This window comes from Sorex fumeus, unplaced genomic scaffold (assembly GCF_029834395.1).
Source record: "Sorex fumeus unplaced genomic scaffold, SorFum_2.1 ptg000093l, whole genome shotgun sequence".
Classification (NCBI taxonomy): Eukaryota; Metazoa; Chordata; class Mammalia; order Eulipotyphla; family Soricidae; genus Sorex; species Sorex fumeus.
Genome location: NW_026606150.1, coordinates 2813910 through 2837488, shown reverse-complemented (window position 1 = coordinate 2837488; position 23579 = coordinate 2813910). Strand labels below are relative to the sequence as shown.

General features: G+C 46.3%; 1 protein-coding gene across 1 annotated transcript; it reads left to right on the top strand.

Moving 5' to 3' along the window:
• Window positions 1-1146: 1146 nt before the first annotated feature.
• Window positions 1147-23030, top strand: LOC130039684 (phospholipase A and acyltransferase 5-like). The gene is given in 7 exon segments (XM_056131557.1): window positions 1147-1234; window positions 1767-1801; window positions 1803-1903; window positions 3599-3707; window positions 18136-18244; window positions 20456-20718; window positions 22938-23030. Coding segments are annotated over 7 exon segments (798 nt in total).
• Window positions 23031-23579: the final 549 nt, after the last annotated feature.

Sequence of the window (23579 nt, the reverse complement as noted above, 5' to 3'; positions counted from 1 at the left end):
CTGGAGTTCTAGGGGCATAGCTGAAAAGTGATCACAGATCCTGCCTGACGGTTCAGAGTAACAATTGCCTTGATAGCCCTTTGCCTCATTAAGCAGAGTGGCTTAAAATTAAAAAAAAAAAAAAAGAAAAACAAACCCTAAACTGCATTGATCTTTAGTTCAACGCTAATATTTATCTATCAAGATATATCTCGAGGCAAAAGAACATCTTTTAAAGAGCAGGTCATAAAACTCGGTCCGGGTGACATCTGTGTTTAGGGGGTGGGGACATGGGCTGGGGAGGAGCTTTATTCTTTATTTGGGGGGGGTGTCTTAGGTAGGGGGACAGCTGTCTTAGGTCTTAGGAAGTTTATTGGGGTGGGTCTTAGGTAGGGGTGGCTCAAGGGAAGAACTTGTCAGGGTTCAGGGTTCATCCTTTGCACACATTACTTATTAATTAATCAAGTTAATAAATCAAAGTGAATAAAACTAATAAAGTTTTAAAAGGTACCAATACACCAACAAAGTTCATGATGATTAATTAAGTAAAATAAAACTAAGTAACATAAAATATAATAAAGACAATACAAAACTGGGACACCTTCAACATGAGGTAGTGAATGCACAGCGGATAGGGTGTTTGCCTTGCACACGGCCCACCCTGGTTCAATCCCCGGTGTCTCACCTGATCCCCGAGCACAGCCAGGAGTGATTCCTGAGAGCAGAGCCAAAAGTAACCCCTGAGCATCGCTGGATGTGGCCCCCCCAAACAAAACAAAAAAGATTTTAAACATCTGAGCATCCTCCCGCCCGCAGTGCTCTCCAGGCATTGCTCTTGTGCTCCTCAAATCCCAGTAATCCCTCCACACTAAGGAGCCACCTCGCAACTTTGCTCAAACTGCGCGGTGCCCAGCTAGACACCCAGATTTCTGCGCCTCCAAGCGTCCAGTTGTGCCCCCACCAGGCCCCGCCGTTGCCCCGCGCGCCCCATCTGTTGGCCCCGCGCCCCGCGCGCCCCAGCCGTTGGCCACTCGCCCCCAGCCTCCGGGGCGCGCGGCTCTGCAGTTGCTCAGTCGCTGTCCTCCAGCGCCTCCCTCCATCCCGCGGCGACCAGGGCCAGTGCTGTCGCCGGAAAGGCCCGGGAACCAGTGGGGTCTCCCCAGCGGGATGGGTCTGAACCCCGCCGTGGCCAAGTGCAGACTCTGCCTCTCCAGGTTACCGGGGGTCCACCCTAAGTCCACCCTGACAACCGCAGGTATTCTCCAGCCGACCCGCCCCTGCGGTGCCCCGAGCTGACCCTTAGGCTAGTCGCCCTCTCCCAACGAGTCCCGGTGCCTGGGTTTGCAGCATGCCCCCGCCTTTCTCCAAGTCCTGCCTTGACCGTAGGACCCCCCAAAAGATCTTAGTGCTGGCCAGGCGCGCTGTGGGGTAATGCAAATGGGAGCTCTTTAGGGAATTGGTCATTTGTGATGACTCAGACTTTCGCTGGAAGGGGTGAGGGTCGCTGCAACTGTCCCGCAGGGAGTGTTTTGGGGGTTGGGAGTGGGGGATTGAGAACTTCTCCAACGTCTCAGAAGTTTCAGTCCTCTGCGTTCTTTTTGTGCAACTGACACCAACCGCTCCCTAGGGACCCCAAAGCCTTGTCTTTTGCAGAGGCACCGGACCCCTTGCAACCATCATCCCACGACCCCCTTCATTCGTCCAGAAATCTGTGGGCTCCATAGGAGCCGGGCACGGTGCAGGCGTGTTGACCTCTACTCGGCGGGGTGCTCACTCCTTCTGAGAAGGACACCGAGGTTTAAACAGCATTTCTCCCCCCCTCCCTTGAATTAGAAGATTCCCCGGGCTCTCTAGCGTTGGTCCAGCTCTCGTCTACGCAGCCACAGCCAGACACTTTGGAACAGAGCAGAGGCGTCCGGCAAGGGTAAGGGTCATTGTGTAACGTCCCCCTGGGGCCTTGGCAACTGATTTGGATCCCAGTTTTGTAAATAAGTCAAATCAGATGTGGGGTGCCAACTAGACCAGCCCCAACCAGTGAGAGGCTAAGGGCACTTTTTCCTGAGCAAGCCACCCGCGGGAATTGCAAAATCCCGCCAGTCTTTAGTGAGTTAGTGAGATCAACTGGGAATATGTGGGAAGTGAAAGCATGGGGCTTCTGGTAGTGACAGGTTAAGAACTGACCTGGGCCGCCCCGGATCCTAGGTTGCCGGCAACAGGTCTTAGGCACCCAATTTTCTCCAGGCTTTGGTGAATTATGTCACTTGAGAAGGGCTCTTTGAGGCGCAAAGATAGTACAGAGGATAGGGCTGTACTGGAAGCCCAGACCTGGGTTTGTCCATCAGCATGATCCTGAGCCCCTTCAGGAGTGACCCCTGAGCACAGAGCCAGGAGTAAGTCCTGAGCACCTCTGGTTTGGGCCCACCCCACACCTCGCCAACGCCCAGAAAATAGAAGGGCACTTCTGATATTACTCACTAATGACGGACAAGACTGTCTTGGAATCCCCTTGTGTTGCTTGCATGGGAAGGACACTTTAGCCTCTTTGTGAAATTCTGAAGGTTATACTAAAATCAAGGGGTCCCCATCTCCTCACTAAACTTTGGAATTGGAAACCAGGGAAAGGTCAAGAAAGTGAGAGAAAGATGCACCAGGGGTGTGTGTGTGTGTGTGTGTGTGTGTGTGTGTGTGTGTGTGTGTGTGGTGTTGGTGCCACACAGCAGTGCCCATGGCTGCGCACAGCTCTGTGCTGGGGTCTGATCTCAGCGGTATGGTTTCCTCAGGACCCTCTTGACAACTCAGTGAAGATAATTTATAGATAATAGCACTGAGGGGCAGACAGGTTAGTTTACTACCTTGAGGTTGGACAGGATCCAAACCCAGATCTTTTGAACCTTAATAGATTTCATTCTACTTCACCATATTCCTATCTCTACATTCAATCCTCTTGTTTGTTGGAAGGCACAAAGAATACAGATATTTACCTCTCCACATTACTTGCATTTGCAATGTTGTGACTCAGTAAGATTTCTCAGAAATATGGAGCAAGTTTCATGGAGAGATTGCTCAAGCCTTAGGAACAGTAGGACTGGGAATGAGGCCAGGAAGAAGGTCACAGCCTTGAATTGTCAATCATTGCCTGGGGTTACGATTTTTGTATGTTTTTAAATCTAGGTGCCAGTACCTCTTTGATGACTTTAGAAAGAGATCATTAGCAAAAACAAAACAAACAGCTCCCCCAAACACAAACCCCTGAAAGCTACTCATTTTATTCAAGTATTAGCACTTAAAACACTTGTTTAAAAAACAGCAAACTGCAAAGCTAACGGTATCATGGAGCAAACCTAAGGTTGCTAGGTTGAACTGATTGAGATTCCTAGAATCTCAAAACAGAAAAGTAATTACTTTAGGCAAACTTAAAGTAATGCAGATTACTCAGTCATTGTGAAATATTTTTAGCATACCCTGACGTGCTCAGGGGTTTGCAACAGGAATGATTCCTGGCTTTGCATTCAGGAATCACTCCTGGCAGACTTGGGGCACCATGTGGAGTGTCAGGGATCGAACCTGGGTAGACTGCCTATCTCTCCAGCCCATTAACTGAATGATCACATTTATTTAGGGAGCAGCCCGAAGTGAACTTGGAGGAAAAATTCAACCAGAAGAGGGCAGAGTCAAATTTCACTTGGAAGCCAGCAAGTGAAGGCAAGTTAACAAAGCATGACATTGAGGTGGGTATCCCACGAACCTTTAGTTGTACTGTTCTAGCCTCTGTGTGACCTCTCTGTATTTTATTTAGACTCTTTGCTCGGTTGAACTGATTGGGGACATATTGATTATTCCTTACTAATTCTTCAAAAACAGCTTCATTGAGCTAATTGCATCTAGTAAACTGCACATATTAAAAATAATAAAGCCAATGTGTTCTTTGATATGCATATATGCCTATGAAACCATCCCTGTGTTGCTTGTGGAGGTTCCATGGGTGACTTACATCAAGCACGGAGGAGAGAAGCCTCAAGAAGGGAATCTACTGCTTTCTTTCTCTCTCCCTACTTCTGTCACCGGGGAAGCCACTGGGGAAATCTAGGACTAAATCTGCTCTGAGCCCCTGGATGGTACAGACCTCACATCTCACCAGTCTCACAAGGCAGCTGTCAAGCCACACCTGAGATCCACTTCTGTCCAGCGTGAGAGATGATTCCTGTCACCCAAATCTCTGGGAACCAACAACCTGGGCTGGAGTGAGGAATTACTCTCTGCAGGAAAGGAAAGTCTTAGATCTTATCCAAGTTTTGGGGTCCTTTTTCCTCACAGAAAAAGAATTTCAGGAGGAGATGAGTAGTGAAGTAAAGCTGGTTTTATTTATAAATTATTAGGAAGGAAGGAAGGAAGGAAGGAAGGAAGGAAGGAAGGAAGGAAGGAAGGAAAGACGGAGGGAGAGAGGGAGGGAGGGAGGGAGAGAGGGAGGGAGGAAGGATGTAAGATGTAGCATGGATGGGCTGAAACACATGTGCACAACCTTGGTCAAACCCACTTTGTATGTAGTTTCTTCCAAACTGCCCCCCTGATGTGCCTTTCAACCTAGATTAGTGTTCGTTGCTTAGGGTAATTGTCTGGGGGGATGGCTGGGGAGCAGTTGATGGTCTTTTGATCTTTTTTCTGAAGCTTGTTCTTGCTGGAGCTTCTCCCTGTAAGGAGTCCAAGCTTCTCTGGGGCTGTGAAAGTCTTACCAGGTCTTAGTTCCTGTGTCCACAAAGTGGGTCCTGGCAATCAAGCTTTTTAGGGATGGTGACAGAGTAACTTAGTTTGATAGGAATTCAGTCACCCCAGCATTAATTATCTTAATACTTTCAATTAGAGTGAGCCTGCTATTGTATTTTTCTTCTTTCTACTTATTTTTTTTTTGGCCTTTTGGTTTTGTTTGTTAATTTTAGGTCACACCTGTGCAGTGCTGAGGAGTTACTTCTGTGCTCAGGGGGCATGGTGCTCCAGGGATCATGCTGGGTATAATACCTGGGTCTGCTGCAGGCAAACCGTGTGTTCCAGCCTATTGAGCTACTGCTCTGGCCCAATTTATTTTCTATAGGGTCCTCTATAGTGGTACGTAGGAGTTAGGTACCACTACTGGTATGTGTCAGAGACACTCTGGCCTTGTGGTCTAGGCCTGATAGTTCAGTGATTGGCCCCCATGATGTGGGTTACTCCCACCAGTGGTGGTTAGAGGTGAAGGCGGTGCCTGATACCCAACTCAGGGATTTTTGCATTCTAAAGATGGGCTCCACCCCTTTAAGTCAACTCTTTAACCCACTTCCTTCTAATTCTAATCTATGCATTTATGTTTAACATGTATTTCTTCTAGGTAGTGACAGTTGGATTCCGCTCGTAACCCATATTAACAGTATGATTAACCACTTAACCCTATGATCTGTTAAGCCTTATTGTATAATCCTTCTAGTTGGGATATATAGATCAGGTCCTTTAATATGACTTGACATGGTTAGAATTAAAGCTATTACCTCTCTGCTACATTTCTTTTTTTTTTTGCCCTAAACATTCTTTGCTTCATTTTCTTTTTTCCTTATTTCTTTTTGAGTTAACCATCTTTTTATGATTATTGTGTTATTGTGTTTTACTTGTGGATAATTGGCCCTTTGTAATTATAATTCCTGTTTTAGTTTTAAAATTACATACTTTTGGTAGATTACAGTCCATCTTCACTTGTTAGTGTAATTTTTTGGTCAATGATGATAAACCCAGGCATTGCTTCTGAAGGAGCTATGCTGATCACTTGTTAGTGTAATTTTTATAAGATGCATCCATTTTGTGGAATGTATTCATTTTAACCGGCAAGTTGTATTACACTGTTGTATAGCCTACATTTTGTTTAGCCATTTCTTTGTTGAAAAGGTTGTTTCCACCTTTTGACTATTAGGCATTATACTGTCATGAACATTCACGTACAAGTATGGACACATGTTTCTAATTCTCTTGGATTAGTGACCAGGTATCATTGTTTATTATTTTTTTAAAGGGCCCCTCCCAGCAAAGCTCAGCCTAGTGCAGGCAGCTTCCATGCTTGGGACTGTGGTGTTCAGGGAGCTTTAGGGAGGGCCAGATATATGGTGATGAAAATCACAGTCAGGGTCCTGCACTTGCTAGGCCATTTGAACAAACTCCCTGGACCTCAGTTATCTTTATAAATAATAGATGAGCAAAAATTAAGAGATTGGACTTGGTAATGATGAAGGTGACCTAGTTTGTAGGTTCTCAGAGTCTGCTAGGATATAGCCATCATTGCTACCCCTGGGTTCAAGAGAACATGACATTGTAATTATGTAAACAGGTGGAGATACCTAAGCTTTTGAGTAAAGTAATAGTAGGTTTTTAATTTCCTGATACACTATAATAGGAAAGTGGTAATTCTGCAGGCCAGAAATATTATTCAGAAATGTCAAGATGACAATTTCATTTATCATACCAGCTAATGATGGAGCCCAGTCACCACTAAGAATTTTGGTTTCTCTTGAGCCAGAGAGATAGTACAGTATGTAAGGCACTTGCCTAGCTCACAGTCAACTCTGGTTCACTTCCTGGCATTACATGCAGTATCCTGAACACCTCCAGGAGTGATCCCTGAGCACAGAGCCAGGAGAAAGCCTAAGCACAGGTAGGTATGGCCCAATCCCCACCTCCTCCCCACTAAAAGTTTCTCTCTGAAGGGGGTTTTAACAGGATGCTACAACAATCTCTAGAATGTTTCAAGACCATTTTGTTCAAGTGATACTTCCTAGAATTGATTTATATTAGCAAAGAACAGAACAAGTTGGTAGTGGTTGTGAATATTCATGAAGCTTCTGTATTGCACAATATAACAAGGTTGATGTTCCTGTAAGTGTTTTCAACTTAATACCTTGTCAAGTCAGATTCTTTAGCAAGCTCTGTGCTGCAGAAAGCTACAGGCTGCCCCTGGAGCTGCAGGATGTCATCCTCCTCAACACTTGCGAAGCCTCCCTTAAAAACAAATGACATGGGTGGAGGGGGAAGTGGGCCACCCTGGTGGGTGTGGTGTTGGAACTATGTATGCATGAAAGTGTCATTAACAGTATTGCAAATCCCAGTACTCAATCAAAGTGAAAAACAGAAGCTTCTAAAGACTTTCAGGCTTCAGAGTCTCATTTAATAAACTTATCAGCAAAAAAAGACTCAAGACCATTTTTTTAATTGAATCACCATGTGATAGACAATTACAAAGTTCATGATTGAGTTATAGTCAATGGTCCAACACCCATCCCTTCACCAGAGCACATTTCCCACCACCAACGTTCCCAGTTTTCCTTTCTCCCACCTCTCCCCCTACCCCTGAAGCCTGCCTCTATGGCAGGCACTTCTCTCTCTCTCTCTCTCTCTCTCTCTCTCTCTCTCTCTCTCTCTCTCTCTCTCTCTCCCTCCCTCTCTCCTTTATTTTCTTTTACATACTGTGGTTTTCAATACTGTTACTGAAAGGGTATCATGTATATCACTTTATCTACTACCAACATTCAGTTTTTGCCTAGAGTGATCATTTCCAACTACCATTGTTATATGTCAAGATCAAGTGACATAACCCCCAGCTCTGCAGCGGTGCCATTTTTATTCAACATTTGAAATTAAATTACCATGAATTACAGAGTTAAAAATTTTTATGATTGCATTTCAGGTGTACAATGTTACAACACTAATCCCTTCACCAGTGTCCACTTCCCTCCTCCAATGTTTCCCGTTTTCCTATTGCCCCCTTGCCTGCCTCTATGGCAGGCACTATTATCTTTTTCTTTTTTCCTTTCCTTTTTTTCCCCTTTTAGGCACTGTGGTTTGCCATACTACTATGATAGGGTTTTGTGCATGTCACTTTACCTTCTTTCAGCTCCTAGTCCTGGCCCAGAGTGACACTTCCCTCTATCATTGCCATAGTGATCCCTTCCCTGACTCTCCAACCTCAAAGACCATCTTAATGTTTCTATGTTATAAGAAATGTCATGGGGCTGGAACAATAGCACAGTGGGTAGGGCATTTGCCTTGCATGCAGCCAACACGGCTGATCTGATTTTGATTCCTCTGTCCCTCTCGGAGAGCCTGGCAAGCTACTGAGAGTATCTCGCCCACACGGTAAAGCCTGGCAAGATACCCGTGGTGTACTCAATATGCCAAACACAGTAACAAGTCTCACAATGTAACTGGGCCCGCTTGAGCAAATCGATGAACAACAGGAAGACAGTGATACAGAAATGTCATAAGGAGTCTGAAGTATGCCTTCTCTATGAAATGTTTTCTGCTCAGCAGAGCTCTGGGAGGCTGTTCTGGTTCTTATCCTCAAAGTTGATCCTTATGGACTATTAGGGGAAACAGATAGATGATAAGAATCTGTATTATGTGATGAGCAACATCATCCCCAGCTTTGCAGAGGTGCCTTTGTACAATTCATACTTGCCTCATTGCTTTCCTAGGTTTTAGAGAGTTGGCCCAAAAGTCTGCCATGACATTTTGTCATGAGCTCTTCTATTTCTATCTTAAGCTTATTAAGGTCTGTGCATGGATCTTCGGGTTTATTTTTTACCTTATCTATTATTTGCCAATTCTCTGATGCTCAAATGAGGTCTCTTTCCTCTTAACACCCATCTGGGTTGTTTTCACCAGGCCACACACGGACCCTTTAGAACACAATCACTTACTGATTAATATAATAGGTGGACTAAGGCCAACCTTGAGGTGCCAACACTTTGCCTGAAATGAGGCCTTGGATATTTCTGCTCATTCCCACAGGCCCAGTCCTGCCCAATCAGATGCTCTCACCCAACCTTCCTTCCCCATCCCCATTCTGTCTGCCCTCACAGTATTTCCTGGTCACTTCTTCCCCACTGCTTACACTAACCAGCCAGCCCCACTTCCTCTCTGCAGTCTGATAAACACAGTCTCTTCCTTCCACTCAGAACCTTCACCCCCCGCCCCCCACAGAGATCCCCACCAGGGATGCTTGGGTTTTCACATGTGGTTTATTACAAATGGAGAAGATATGTCCCCCTGTCCTCCCTCACATTCTTAAGTTGAAGTCCCTATGCTCAGGAAGTCTGCATTTGGAAAAGATAATAATTACATTTAATTAAGATAATATAAAGCCCAGGAGATCTGGCAAATCTCTAAACAAGGACGTCTTGTGAGCACATAGGGAAATGCTGGCTGCCCAAGCCTGGAGAAGAGGCCAGGAAATAGTCCATCTTGGCCAGTTCCTCCATCCTAGGACTTTGAAACTCCCGGAACTGTGAGAAAAGAACTCAGTTGTGTATCCCCCAGTCTACTAGAGCAGTCTTAATCATAAAGAAGGTCTCTGAAGAGAGGTTACCAAGAGCCACCTCTCTGTGAAGACCCAGGCTGATGTCAAGTGCTCTGGATCTTGGACCCGAACACTCCCAGAACCCCTGGGCCTCTGAGCATTCCATCTTCCCCTCTCCCACAGATCCTCATTGCACAACTTATACCTGCTCCGGTCTCTCCTGTCTTGGAAGGCCCTACCCAGACTGTTGGCTCACATCCACTTCCTCTTTATGCCAACATCCCCCAGGAGGTGTCTGTCCTCTTCCTGTCTGGCTCATTCCTGCTGATCATCATCCAGCTGCATGAAACTCTACTACCTGCAGGTCTTTGGATCAACCCATGGCCTGGACTGACCCTTCAGATGCTGTGCACACAGTTGCTTCCTCTGAGTTTCATGTTCTCACCCTGAATTGCAATTCTTCACAGAAGTCTTCCCCGGAACCCAGTTTGTCTGAGGACAGCACAGTTTTAAGACCTAACATGCACTTGATTGAATGTTTCCTCCCCTGAGAGCAGACACCTTCTCTATGGCGCTGGGCCCTATTGCAGTACTTAGCAAACACTTGCCAAAGAAGTGAATATGGGAGCAGGGATTTTGGGTATTAAATCTTAGAAAACCCTAACCTCCATCAGGATAAGCCAAACAGATTTCTTCTGGTGGAGTTGGACCTCAACCCCAAGGCCTTACAGAGAGGCCTTCTTGGAAAGGGGCAGCAGCTCTGGAATCCTGGGAGACTCCATACAGTATCTGAGTCTCTTGACCCTGCAAGTTATCTCTCTCCTTCCTACCTATATTCTCAACTTCTTTCAGATGAATGGCTTCATTTCATCCATGGCAAACAGTTCCTCCATGGGATTTGGGGTGGGGCTGGACCAGTTAAGCATCTCTGGAGATACCTTGCAAGTCTTCCCTGGGTTCATATACAAAATCCAAGGTAAGGACTCTGATGGATCAAATCAATGGCTGAGGATTGGGATTCCCACTAGGAATGTCTAGACATGGAGGGAAGGAGGGTTCAACTAAAGGGAAATCCAGGGTCTGTTATCAGATGAACCCATATAGCCTGTCTTGGCTACAGTATATCCACCTGATCCAGGGAGTTGCCCCTTGAGTTCTGTAAAGTGATACAGGAAGTAAGGCATTTGGCTGTATGTGGCTGACCTCTGTTAGTTCTCCTGCTCAACATACGGTTCCTTGAGTTCTACCAAGGGTCAATCTGGAATAGAGGACTGGGAATAAGTCTCTGAGCACCACTGGGTGTGGCCCAACTCCTCCACCATCTCCCATGCAGTTGCTTCAGCCTTTGCACCTCACTCCATTTATTGCCTTCAGCACCTACAGTACAGAGGCACCTTGCTTCTCTGCAACTTTGCTTATCTGTAACTTTTCTTATCGAATAACCAGATGGCAGAGAGCTTCATCAGCTTGCTTCACTGCTGTATTCCTAATGCTTAAAATAGTAACAGGGGCTGGATACAATGGGTAGGGCATTTGCCTTGCATGCAGCCTACTGGATCCCCAGCATCTCATATAGTCCCCCTGAGCTCTGCTGGGAGTGATCCCCAAGTGCAGAGTCGGAGTAACCCTTGAGCATCACAGGGTATGACCCAAAAAGAAAAAAATATTGACAACTCCTCTCTCTCTCTCTCTCTCTCTCTCTCTCTCTCTCTCTCTCGTGTTGTCCATAATAGTTTCAGGCATACAATATTCTGACACCACTCATACTTCAAGTGTCAACTTCTCTCTGCCATAAGCAGAGGGTTTCCTGCCCCTCCCCACCATCCTACCTCCCTAATGGGCACATTTTAAGTTTGATTGCTGTATTTTGGTCCCACGCTTACAGAGTTGTTGACTGTGTGGTTTAGATACATACATACATGTACCATACCTTTACAGCAACGATATGTCCAAGCCCCTGGCCCTTGCTTCTGTTATAGCCCATCCATCTCTTCTTATGAATTTTTTGATTATGTACAGGGAGAATTTCTGGGCTTGGAAGAAATGTATTCACTGCAAAGTATTCATAGGGACAGATTAATAATAGTAATTAGGAGTGATTCACTCCATTGGGGCTTATTTTGACACTGCCATGGAAAGGAACAATATCTTTGTCTCTCCAAACCCTTACAAAGGACTTGTTAAATAGCTTGTAAGTGGGGGAGTTGGGATTTGAACCTGGTCTCCACACAGCAAGCCCCGTGCCCATGCTCTGACTCCAGCTCTCTCCCACACTGACTCATTTTCTCTCTTTTGTGTCATATTAAGATTTGGAGGCTTCAGGTAGAATTTCTAAATTACCCTCTGGGTTCTGGTGAGAGCTGAAAGGAAACTACTCTTTGTGTTTTGATGATTTTTCTCCTGCTTCGGGCTTTCTGCATCTATGGTTAGAATGTCTGATCCTGGATTGGCCCAAGAAGTCAAAACAAGTCTAGGGCTTGCTTACTAGTTTTGCTCCTGGGAATTCAAAGTAATGCCCTCACTTTGGTGCTGCTCTGGCCCGCCGCCACATGCCAGAGGAAGCAACACACCTTTCTCCCATTTTCTGGTGCCATACCTGTCAGACTGAGGAAACTTTCAGCACCTCATTATCCCGGCTTCTTACCAAAGCCCAGTTTTTCCAGTGGGTGTCTGTTCCTGGGAGGAGGGCCAGGACTGGGGGGTTGCCCACCTGCACAAAGGAAGGAGCAGATGGTTGGAGGGTTTTGAAGTAATGCTTTTTTGAGAAAGAGAGAGAGAGAGAGAGAGATATCAGAAAAACTTTTGACTCAGGAATTGAGATTGGAGCATGGCTTGGGAATGGAGGCTGCCCCGGAGGGCATGTTCCTCAAGCCTCATGGACTGCTGAGGAGAGAAGGTTGTTCTGGAAAAAGGGAGGATAGGGCTGGGATGGTTGCCATGTTGTCACCAGAAGTATGGGGCAGACAGCTAACAAATACTAGAATAAACAGAATAAACAACTCTTATTTCTGCCTTATTTCTCCTGTATCTACTAGTCACAGATGTGAAAAGGTTGAGAACTACTGCCTGGGATACTGTTCTAGTTCTAGTAAATCTATATTCATTTTTTTAACTTAACCAACCCCTTGGTTGGTTATACTGCAGGTGAGAAGTATAAATGAACAAACAAAATCCTTACATTTATAAAAATCCTCTTCCTCTGCACTCTTTAGTCCCAGAAACTTCTGATTCCTGCCCCCCCAAAGCATGTTTAACACACTTGATGGGGGGCATGTGGTTTCTTCCTTTATTTTTTGACTTAGACTATCATTGTAATGCATTGTGATGCCCTCCTGCGATCAGGATAAAGGTAAGACTATTGTTGGGTGCAGGGGTCCTTTGGTCACTGAAAATGACCCAAGAAGATGGAGTGGGAAGGTCTTGACTGATTGGAGAGGACTGGACCTTGCAGGCACTACATGCTCCTCAGAAAAATGTCTGCAACTGTCCACCTTGCTCTGTGAAGCTCTGCTTCCAAAACACACTCTGGTTGGAAGAGTCACTGATCAGAAATCTTGATAGGGGAGCATTGTTGATCAGGATGATAGGTAGAGAAGGGACATTTCAGGACTTGTTATGGAAGGGTCATAGATCAGGATGATGGGTTGGGAAGGGGTCATGGTCATAGTCATGGTCCTCCCGTTGTTCATCGATTTGCTCGAGCGGGCCCAGTAACGTCTCCATCATGAGACTTGTTGTTACTGTGTTTGGCATATTGAATACTTCACCGGTAGCTTGCCAGGCTCTGCCGTGCGGGCGAGATACTCTCAGTAGCTTGCCGGGCTCTCCAAGAGGGGCAGAGGAATAGAACTCGGGTCGGCCATGTTGGCCACTTGTAAGGCAAACGCCCTACTGCTGTGCTATCGCTCTGATAGAAATCATGGTAGGGAAAGGACATTGATTGAACTCTAGACTGGGGATTGTCATTGATGAGGAATCCCGGGTATTGAGGTTGTTCTCAATAAAGTGGGATAGAGTCCATCAGTTTGTCCAATGGGAACATAAAACCTTATGCAGGGGTCCCCCTGGACTATCTGGGTTACACTTGCCCCAGGAAAGGGGCAGTATACTTCTATGAAAGGAATATGCACCACCAGCCCTGTCCTGTCCTCACCCTGATTATTGGCAGAAATGGCCTGATGTAGAGCTTGATTGAGGTGACATCAAGCACTCACAGGAGATGTCATTATCCTTTTTCTTTGTCCATGGTCCTTTCTTGATTCTCCTTCTTGGGACTAAGATATGTTTGGTCTAGGCCACTGTATCAGTGAGGATGAGTTTTTATGTGGTCAGTATAAGAATTTGCAAGATTTTATTGCCTTGAAGACATTAGACTTAACAAGTAATAAGTTTATAAGGCCACAAAAATTTGCTTTAAAAAATATAATAGTCTTAATTCTGACCTAGGTGTGATTTCTAGGTCAAAGCACTCTATCTATCCTGGCATCCTTTATAGCAAAAGTCAAATGAAAGATAATTTCGCTTTTTACCTTTTCAGCACATGTCAATATTTAACCAGACTTAATGTTCATACATGAGTTGCATAATGTTTGAAATCCAAGCTTCTTTATGGATATTTTAAAAACAGCCTTGATTCCTTTGCTATTTCAATTCCTATGCCATTTACTAAGGCAGATACATTATTTAAAATGTTCTATTCTTTTTGGTATTCAAATCACACAAAGGGTGCTCCTAATTTGCAAATTGTTACTTTTTAATATTCTTCAAAAAAGAAGAATCTCTTCTACTCTTTCCCTCTTATCTCTCTTTCCCTCGTATTGGCTCTGATGACTCCACATCTCTTGGCTCTCACTGTCCCCATAAACCATCATCCTCTAGATTCTAGGGAGAGATATGCTCATAGTTCTTTCTCTGGGATTACAGTACATGAAAATGAATATCCTGTTATGACTCATATTCTACCCTACTGTCTTCTGGATGAGGAGCCTGATTTAGGGTGCCCTCTTGTGGGTGATCATTTGCCTTTGTTTTCTCTTTAAGGGAGAAAGGAGAAAGGTTGGTTTGGTGAGTGGGGTGTGAAACTCCTAGTCTTAATTCTGACCTAGGTGTGATTTCTAGGTCAAAGCACTCTTATCTATCCTGGAATCCATTCCCCTATGTGATATGAGTGTAACTGATCTGCTTCGTGGCCCCAAACAGTCTTTTTCCTCAAATGGTCAGGACTTAAGCCTGGCTGAAACTGCTTAGGAAATCTCCCCAAAAAGGCAATGATAAACTTGGACAGAACTGGCAAAGACATCAATGTAAAGACTAAGTTTGACCATATGGCATGTAGTAACTTACGGAGTGTTAACTCAAGCAAGTCGATCGAGTCTCAATCTCAGGAAAGTGAACATCAATTGCACAATCCCCCTTCTTATCCCCACTTTCCTTCCAAGTTCTGGATTGGGGAAGTTGTACCTGGGTGGATGGGGCATGAAGAAAATTGAATACCCAGGGATGTTGTTATAAACAATGGTTTACAAAGAGGCAGTCTTGAAAGGACTTAACTGCTGCTAGCTTGGGGTGGCAACACTGGTTGGTACAACCCAGAGATAAACAGAGTAGCCAAAAACTTGGGATAGAATCTAGGTAATGAGATGCTAAGGAAGATCTAAAAAAGCTGCCAAATGTTATTTGCTGCTTTGGTGAGCCACAAGATTTCACATTGTAAGATTTTGTGAGTACCCAAAACAAGAGACAAAAAGACTGGAATGAATTCCCCATATCACACAGAGTTCCATCAGCCAAGGGCGAAGATTTACTGGCTTTAGAGTTAGGGTAGGGAAAGAACAAACATCTCTCTTGACTCATTTCCAAGCTTCTCACTGGCAATTTTTTGACATAAAAAATTGAAGGGAGGGAGAGGGGTGATCCTAAAGCAAAGGATCTAGAATAGTCAAAGATAATACTGGAAACATATAAAATTGTTTAGGCAAGATGCCACTGTCACTGTCACGGTCCTCCTGTTGTTCATCGATTTGCTCAAGCGGGCCCAGTAACATTGTGAGACTTGTTGTTACTGTGTTTGGCATATTGAGTATGTCACAGGTAACTTGCCAGGCTTTGCCATGCGGGCAAAATACTCTCGGTAGCTTGCCAGGCTCTCCAAAAGGGGTGGAAGAATCAAACTCAGGTCGACCAGGTCGGCCGCGTGCAATGCAAACGCCCTACCCACTGTGCTATCACTCCAATGGCAAGATGTAGCCATTGACAATGTTCTACACTACAAATTGAGTCTCAAGGACATTGTGCCAAGTGCAAGAAGTCAGCACATGAGACCATATATTGCAGGAGTCCATTGATATGAAATGCCCAGAGAAGCAGATCTATAGAGATGTAAAATAGTGGTTGCCTGAGGTTGAGGGGAGGGCAAGTGTGAAAAGGTGAATGTCCACCTTGGGGGACAAGGTTCCTTAAGACCTCAAATAGGGCATGGAAATGAAGAATGGAGGTGAATAGGTGGTAAACAGACAAGTTCTGGAATTAGAATTGGGCCCAGAGGAAGTGTGCAGTGGCTTAGCCTGCCTGACTTGCAAACGCATGGTCATGAGTTCAATACCTCAGTGTCATACAATCCTGAGTATGATCCTGGTAGCTCTGCTGTCTGTGATCTCTGGCCCTGCAAAGCTGTTCCTGCCCTCACGGTAGCTTGGATGTGCAGTTCCTCAAATGCAGTGGGAGTATCTCAGCCAGGTGCTTAGTGTGCGACCCCGAGGGCCCTCAGCAGCAGCGACAATGAAGACATGGGGAGGAGGGTGGGAATGAAATAAACGGGGCTGTGGCATTGCTTGCACCAATCTTGCCAATTTACTAAAAGTCATGCAATGATCAGGCAAAGTGGGTAAATAGTTGCACTCTTGGGTGAACCACAGTGTTACTAGAAAATTGATGGGTAAGTGGGGATGGGGAGATATTTCAGTGCTGGTCTGCCCCAGCACATCTCAGGCAGGAGTCAGCCAGTAGAACTTCTTCACAGTTTCCTTCTTGACAAACTCAGTACCACCCCTGGGCAAACTTGGGGAGAATATAGGAAGCAGGAGAAGGCAGGTATTAGAACAGACTGAATTCTGATGCCCTTGAGTATATGACTAGAGTGGAAAGATGTGGGATATGAAAGATCCTTTTTTCTTTCTTTTCCCCAGTTTGGGTTGGCAGTGTTCCAAATCCTGGATTCTTTTTTTTTTTTTTTTTTAAATTTATTTATTTATTGAATCACTGTGGGAAAAGTTACAGAGCTTTCGGGTTTAGGTCTCAGTCATGTAGATACCAAACACATTTCCCTTTACCAATACTCATTTTTAACCCCGAACCCCAATAGACCCCCACCTCCCACCCCTCCCAATTCTTTGTGAGGCAGATGAGTTCTAGTTAATACTCTATCTACTTTGACTAGATAGATTATTTCGATAGAAGATGCACAATTATTGTTTAGAGTTTACGACCCACCCCTCCCCCAATCAGACATGCTGAAACAGCGTTGTGAAATGATTTGCTTTCTACAACTTGGTTTAAGAATAAAATGATGTCGCGCGGCCGCTATTGCGGCCGCGCGGTTTTGAATTTCTGCTATTTTACTTATTGACCCTGGAAGAATTTCTATTAAAAGTTAGCTAGTTAAGAGATTGGTTTCTGTGCCCTGGAGTCGTGGCCGTGCCGGAGAGCCGCTCGTGGGGGGCAGCTGGCGACCTCGGTGGGGCGTGGGGGACGGCCCACAAAGCCCCCCTTCCCATGAGGTCCCCGCCGCTCCCCCGAGCCCGGCTCAAACCCGCTTTCCACAAGGCTCCCGTGCGGCCGCCATCTTTCTTTCCAGAGAGGAGCGGGCGGGCCGGTCAACGCCCTTCCCCCTCCGGGCAGGCTTGGTGGCGCGGATCAACACAAGTCCATTTGTTTTTCTGCTCCAAGCTGCTGGTTCTCTGTGCTAAGTCCTTGTGCCTCCGGGGCCATGGCCGTGCCGGAGAGCCGCTCGTGGGGGGCAGCTGGCGACCTCGGTGGGGCGTGGGGGACGGCCCACAAAGCCCCCCTTCCCATGAGGTCCCCGCCGCTCCCCCGAGCCCGGCTCAAACCCGCTTTCCACAAGGCTCCCGTGCGGCCGCCATCTTTCTTTCCAGAATCCTGGATTCTTTAAATATGGTAAGAACTATGAATGTGAATGAGATCTGCTCACTTGAGGCTGAGCAGATATCATGGTTGCCCTTTTTTTGAGGTATCGGAAGAGTCTAACTCAGAAGCCAACAGGAGAATGGAAGTGGATCAAGTGCTTGCCTTGCTTGATACTGATCTGGATTTGATCCCTGTATCACCTATGGTCCCCCTATCCCAGGAGTAATTCCTAAGTGCAGAGTCAGGATAAGCCTTGCACACAGAAGAATGTGTCCACAAACAAAAACAAACCAAAGAAGCTGTGTTGGTTACACGACTGTGTTTAACCTAAGTAATGTACTGTATCCCTGATCTCTGGCACGAATTATCTTGCAAGAATCACACTAACCTCTCTTTGCACTAACTACACACCCTATCTCTCCCAGCCATGGAAACTTCCATTCTCCTGTTGGCCTCTGAGTTAGACTGTTCCGATGCCTCTAAAAAGGGCAACCATGAATGTTTGTCCTTCTGTCACTGCACATGATGCTCATAAGTTGCTCCTCATAGGTGGTCTTCGGTGCAATGAGAGCTCTCTCCAGTCTGGGTATCTGTAAAATGAGGAAACGCAATTGGCAGGCTGAGCTGCAGCTGATCCTTAGATTGGGTCTCTGGAGTGCCAGAAGTGGGCGGTTTTTCTTCATCTTTTTGTTTGTTTTCCATCCCAGGGAAAAGCAAGACCCCAACCCGGAGACCTGATTCAGATCTTTCGAATTGGCTATGAGCACTGGGCCATCTATATGGAAGATGACTGCGTGGTCCACCTGGCTCCCCCAAGTAAGAGTGGGTACTCTATCGAAATATGGATGCTTTTGAAGCTAGTGAGGCAAAGAGAAGTGTAGGCAACCATTGTGTTCCTCGACTGTTCCTCTTAGCAGTCAACCATCCCCAAGCATTACTGGACTTTAACTTTCTGGGTGATAGAACTTGGTCTTTGTCTAGCCCACACTCACCGACTGACTGGCTGTCCTTCCTGTAGAGCAAGTGTGAAGTGTTTTCCAGATGCTTACAGGCTTGTCCCATCATCCCCTTGTCCCCACGTGCTGCATCTGACTTCCTTATCCCTATCAACCCTTCCAGAACTAAGGCTGACCCACCCACCCTCCAGGTTCAGCCTGCTTTACAGGCAGTCTTCACAGGAGGTGAAGAATAAAGCGGAGGTAAATTTTGGTGATGATATGATGGGGATGATGTAGTGATGACAGGCGAGTACAGCACAAAATGGGGAAGAATTTAAGGGGGGGACATCCAGACCACTGGTCACAAGCATGGCTTTAGAATGTGTCCAGGGGCTGCTGAGAGAAGGAAGAGAGAATTTGCACTGCAGATTCTTTGAGACCTTTAGACATGTGGGTCCTTCCCAGGCCCTTCTCAATTAAGATGATATTCTGGAAGCACACTGATACCCAAAGATGGTGACCATGCTCATGACTCTCATCCCTATGTCCTGTCCTCTCCTGTCCAGTCTGTCACCTTCCTATGACAACTCTTCATTTCCCATTGCTTATTTGCCTTCCCCATCACCCGTCCTCTCTGTCTACAGGTGTACCACACACACTTGCAGACTAGAGATGGGGAGCAGTTATGTTCTCACTCCATCATTATGTCTTTCTCTATAAGGGTGTGCTGCCATTCTCTGATGTAAAGCCAGCTTCTGTTGAGAGAGACAGAGACAGAGATAGACAGACAGACAGAGAAAGAAACACAGAAAGTCTTCAAGTATGTAATAAGAACAAGAGATAGCTCTTGTTCTCAGACAAGAGGGTAGAACACACAGATTTGCATATCTATATTGTCAATAGCAGTAAAACAACCCTACTTTGAAATGACAACTGTTTGTCTCTGGACACTTTCTGTTTCTCTCTGAGCCTCTCACTTCTATGAGGACTGAATATGACAACCCAGAGACATTTTAATGGTCCCTGAAGTCATGGGAAACTTCATGAGCATCCTGACACTTGTGCAGAAAGAAAACAAAATGTTTCCGAGCAGGCGCTGGTGGGTGTGAGCAATTAGGAGATAGAGAAACCCTGTGCTTGGCCTCACTTGGGATCCTGCCGTGGGGACAGCGAGAGGCAAGTGATGGAACCAGGTGACAGTCCCTAATCCAGGGAATGACACTTGCATTTAAGGGTGCTTGCCATGGTTTTGGGAAACTTGCTGATATCTGTTTAGGAAAGTGAGACTCAAGTCCTAGGACCTGGCAAGGTCAGGATGGCATGGTCCAGAGCTGGGGAGAGAGTGAGGTGCACTTTAAGATTCTTTTACAGTTTCTTAGCGAGAGCTATGAGGGTGCAGGGAAATACAAAAGGCTTCTTGGCCAATTTTTGGTTGGCCCAACACCCCCCACCCCATTCTTTGTGATGCCATTGATAGTCTGTGAAACAGAGACTCCAAAGAGAAGCAGCTTAGAGCTGTCATAGGCAGAGTGTAACACTCCTAGGGCAAAGAGGAGTTCTTTACTTGAGATTATTCACGAAGACCAGGCAGTCTCATCTGATCAAAATGAGACGAAATGGGAGATGACAATGACCAAAATGAGACACTTTACTGAGGAAAAATGACACCAGCATGGGGAGAATCGATGACCAGGAGGAACATAATGGTGTGGGTTTCATAATGCTGCTGTGTGGTTCCCCAGTTTTAAAAGTGGGTTGACCTTCTGGTGGCTTCAGGTACAATGAGTGAGGTCCACACACATTCATTCTCTTCCCTGAAAATGCAGGTGAGGTTCTCTGGCCGCCTGACAGGATATGTGTGTCTCAGGTTGCTTGTGCCTCCTGCTGGCCCTTGCCTCCCTGGGGCTCAGTTCCGGGTTTTGTTTCAGAACATCCTGCTATGGAAAAACGCAGAACAGAGGTTATTTGGCACAGGGAACAGGAGAACCGTGCTGTTCCCCAGCACTGCCCAGATAGAATCAGTAGGTACCCTGCTCTTTTCACCCCTCTCCTCTCCGAGCTCTCCAGTTGTTGTGTCTTTGGTCTCCAGGCGAGGAGCTGCAGGTGGGCAGCATCACGTCTGTCTTCAGCAACCGGGCCGTGGTCAAGTACAGCCGGCTGGAGGATGTGCTGCACGGTTGCTCCTGGAAGGTCAACAACAAGCTGGATGGCACGTACTTGCCGCTGCCCGTGGACAAGATCGTCCAGCGCACCAAACAGATGATCAACCAGATAGTTCAGTACAGCCTGTTTGAGGGCAACTGTGAGCACTTTGTCAACGGCCTCAGATACGGCGTGCCCAGAAGCCAGCAGGTGTGATGCCCTAGCGTCCCCGGGCTGACCGCTCCTTAGTGTTGAGAATGGACATCAGTGCTTTCCTACAACAGTCATCAGGTGTAACTTCATGACACCTTAGTCCACAGAAAACCAGATACCAAGTTGGGGCCGCAATAGGAGGTGTAGCCCATGTGTGCATACCTTCTAGGCTCAGGCCTAGAGGGTAACTCCATTGTTATTCCCCCCACACCCACACACACACTTTATTTATATACTATAGTTTACAAAGTTGTTCACGATGATTTGTTACAGGCATTCAATCTTCCCAACACCAATTCCACCATCACTGTCACCTTCCCTCCACCACGATCTCCATTTTCCCAACCACCCCTCAAGTTTGCCCCCCAAACAGAGTCAACTATAATTTATTATATGTTGCTTGTTTAACCCTATGTGGCTAAGGGGATGATAAAAAAATGTTTCTGTATAGGAAAATTTGTGAAAATTGTATCTCACCCCGGGGACATTAAGTCCTTATCTGAGGCTTTACTAAGCTGCCACTGCAAGTTAAAGTTCTGTGCTGATGATGTCTTTGTTAGCAAGATAGGTTGGTTTTTATGGTACATCCCATCCTACTACTACTGTGATGATAGTGTTGTAGATATTGGAGAGGTCATGCAACCACAAATGTGGTCATGCACTCCCAGAAAATGCAAGAATTTTTTTTCTTTTTGGGTCACACCTGGTGATGAACAGGAACTACTCCTGGCTGTGCACGCAGGAATTACTCCTAGTGGTGCTTGGGGGACCATATGGGATACTGGGAATTGAACGCAGTTCATCCGCATGCAAGGCAAACGCCCCACCCGCTGTGCTATCGCTCCAGACCCTGAAAATCAAGAATTCTTAACTGGGCCATACTCTTGTCATTTTTCACAAGGATGAAACCATTCTCAGACCCATTTCCATATGGTGTCCTGTTCCTGCTGTGAAGCAGCAAGTGACTCTCTTTTGGCTCCCACTCCTCATGGAGGGATTCTCCCCTCTGCCCACCCAGGTGGGGTAGAAAAGGTCCTGGGCTAATTAGTAATAAGACACCAGGTAGATCCCAGCTGCAGCTGCAATCTTGAAGGCTCTGTGGGCTTGCTTTGCTGAGGTGGATGCTATTCTTTCTGTTTGGATGACTTGCTAACATTAAGTACACAAACAGTATATACAAACGTCAGAATTCCTAGCCTCTTCAAAACCAACAGATAGAATCAGGTCGTTGCTGCTTCCTGCTTTCTGTGCCTGATGCCATGGGGGCCCGATGATGGCTCTCCCTTTATGTGGAGGTACAAGGTAGGGAGTTTATACCCGTTTCCCCTGTATCACCTGCTTGGCCTGTGCACACGGTATCTGAGTTTGAAGTCCCTGCCTTGCAGCACAGTGAGAAGTTAAATGTGGCACAGCGTGTGAGAGAGGTCTGTGAACGCCTTGAAGATCTGTAGTATTCAGAACTTTTCTTAACATAGGATCCATATACTAAAATCCCATGAGGTGAGCAGGTGAAGTACTTACTCTTGTCTCTATAGTAGATTTAAACAACAACAACAACAACAACAGTGAAAACTCTCCCTGCACTCTCAAAGTTTCTTTAAGGTTTCATAATATTCTCCTAGCTGGGCTCAAATCCCAATTCTCCTCTGTCTAGGATCATTGCCCCTTCTCAGCTTTGCAGATATTCCTCACTCCCCACAAGCTTCCTGCATCCCCACTTTCACTTCCAGAGCCTCCTTACTTTGCCCTCTTTGTCCTTTCCTGGCCACTCCCCTTTCATTGAGGTCATGCTCCCTGGTGCTGGGGCTTGGTGGGCTCAGGGATGAGAGAGCTCCAGACACATTCATAGTGTGGTTGGGCCCCCAGGGAGTGCTCCTGCCCTGACTCAGCTCCCCCTAGAAGTAGAAGGAAGAGCCTCGGAGGCTGAGCCTCTCAGAAGTGCAATCCTTGGCCGAGCACATCTGAGTAATGAAGGGCACCTTGGCTGAACCCTGGCTTCTTTCCAGGGATGGGATGTTGATGGGGGGTGGCAGGGAGCCCCTCTCTAGCTTTCATGTAACTTCCAGGCCTCTGGAGTGAGGCTGGCATAGATTTCTGCCTTTCTTGGGGGAGTCTTCATGCTGCCCAGTGTCTGAAGACATGTGGAGAGATGCAGGGACTGGGAAGGCCCCAGCCTAGACCTCCCACTGAGTGCCTGGGGATTGTCTGCTTTGCAGGCGGAGCACCTCCTGATGGAAGGAGCCAAGGCAGTAGGCGCCATTATTTCTGCCATTGTGGATAGCATAAACGCCAAGCCAGTATCTGCCTGAGAGGAGCTGAAAACTTCAAGTAGAGGATGAACTGCCTGACATCAGCAACATGACTGTGCCTCCTGTCTACCCCTTGTCTTCTCCTCTCTCAATGGCCCCATGTAAGAAAATTGTGAGCTTCAGGAAGAATCTAGCATGTATCCAATAGCCCCTGTGGAAATACATCTGATATATATGAGCATAGACTCTCCTGGACTCCAAGGCTGGGAAGGGTCTATGATGAAGGATGCGTCTGTTAAGCTCTGCCAGTGTTGTAGGTTTATTGAACTTTACATGGTGGGACATGGTCTGGCTTGTTTTTTAGTCCAGCCTTAGTCTCAAATGCTTAAATACCCGTCCTGGAAACCTCTGTTTGACTGCTTCCAGTAATGAACTCTCCAGACATTTTTACGAAAACAGAATGTCTCCAGCTTTCCCCATCTGTCTCCTATTCTGCCTCTAGGGCTCACAGAAAAACTCAAGAGAGAGACCTGGGAGTTGTTCAAGGCTGGCTGTGCCTCAACCTAGAAAGAGTTATCCCAAGACATTTATTTTTCATTTGGAAATGAT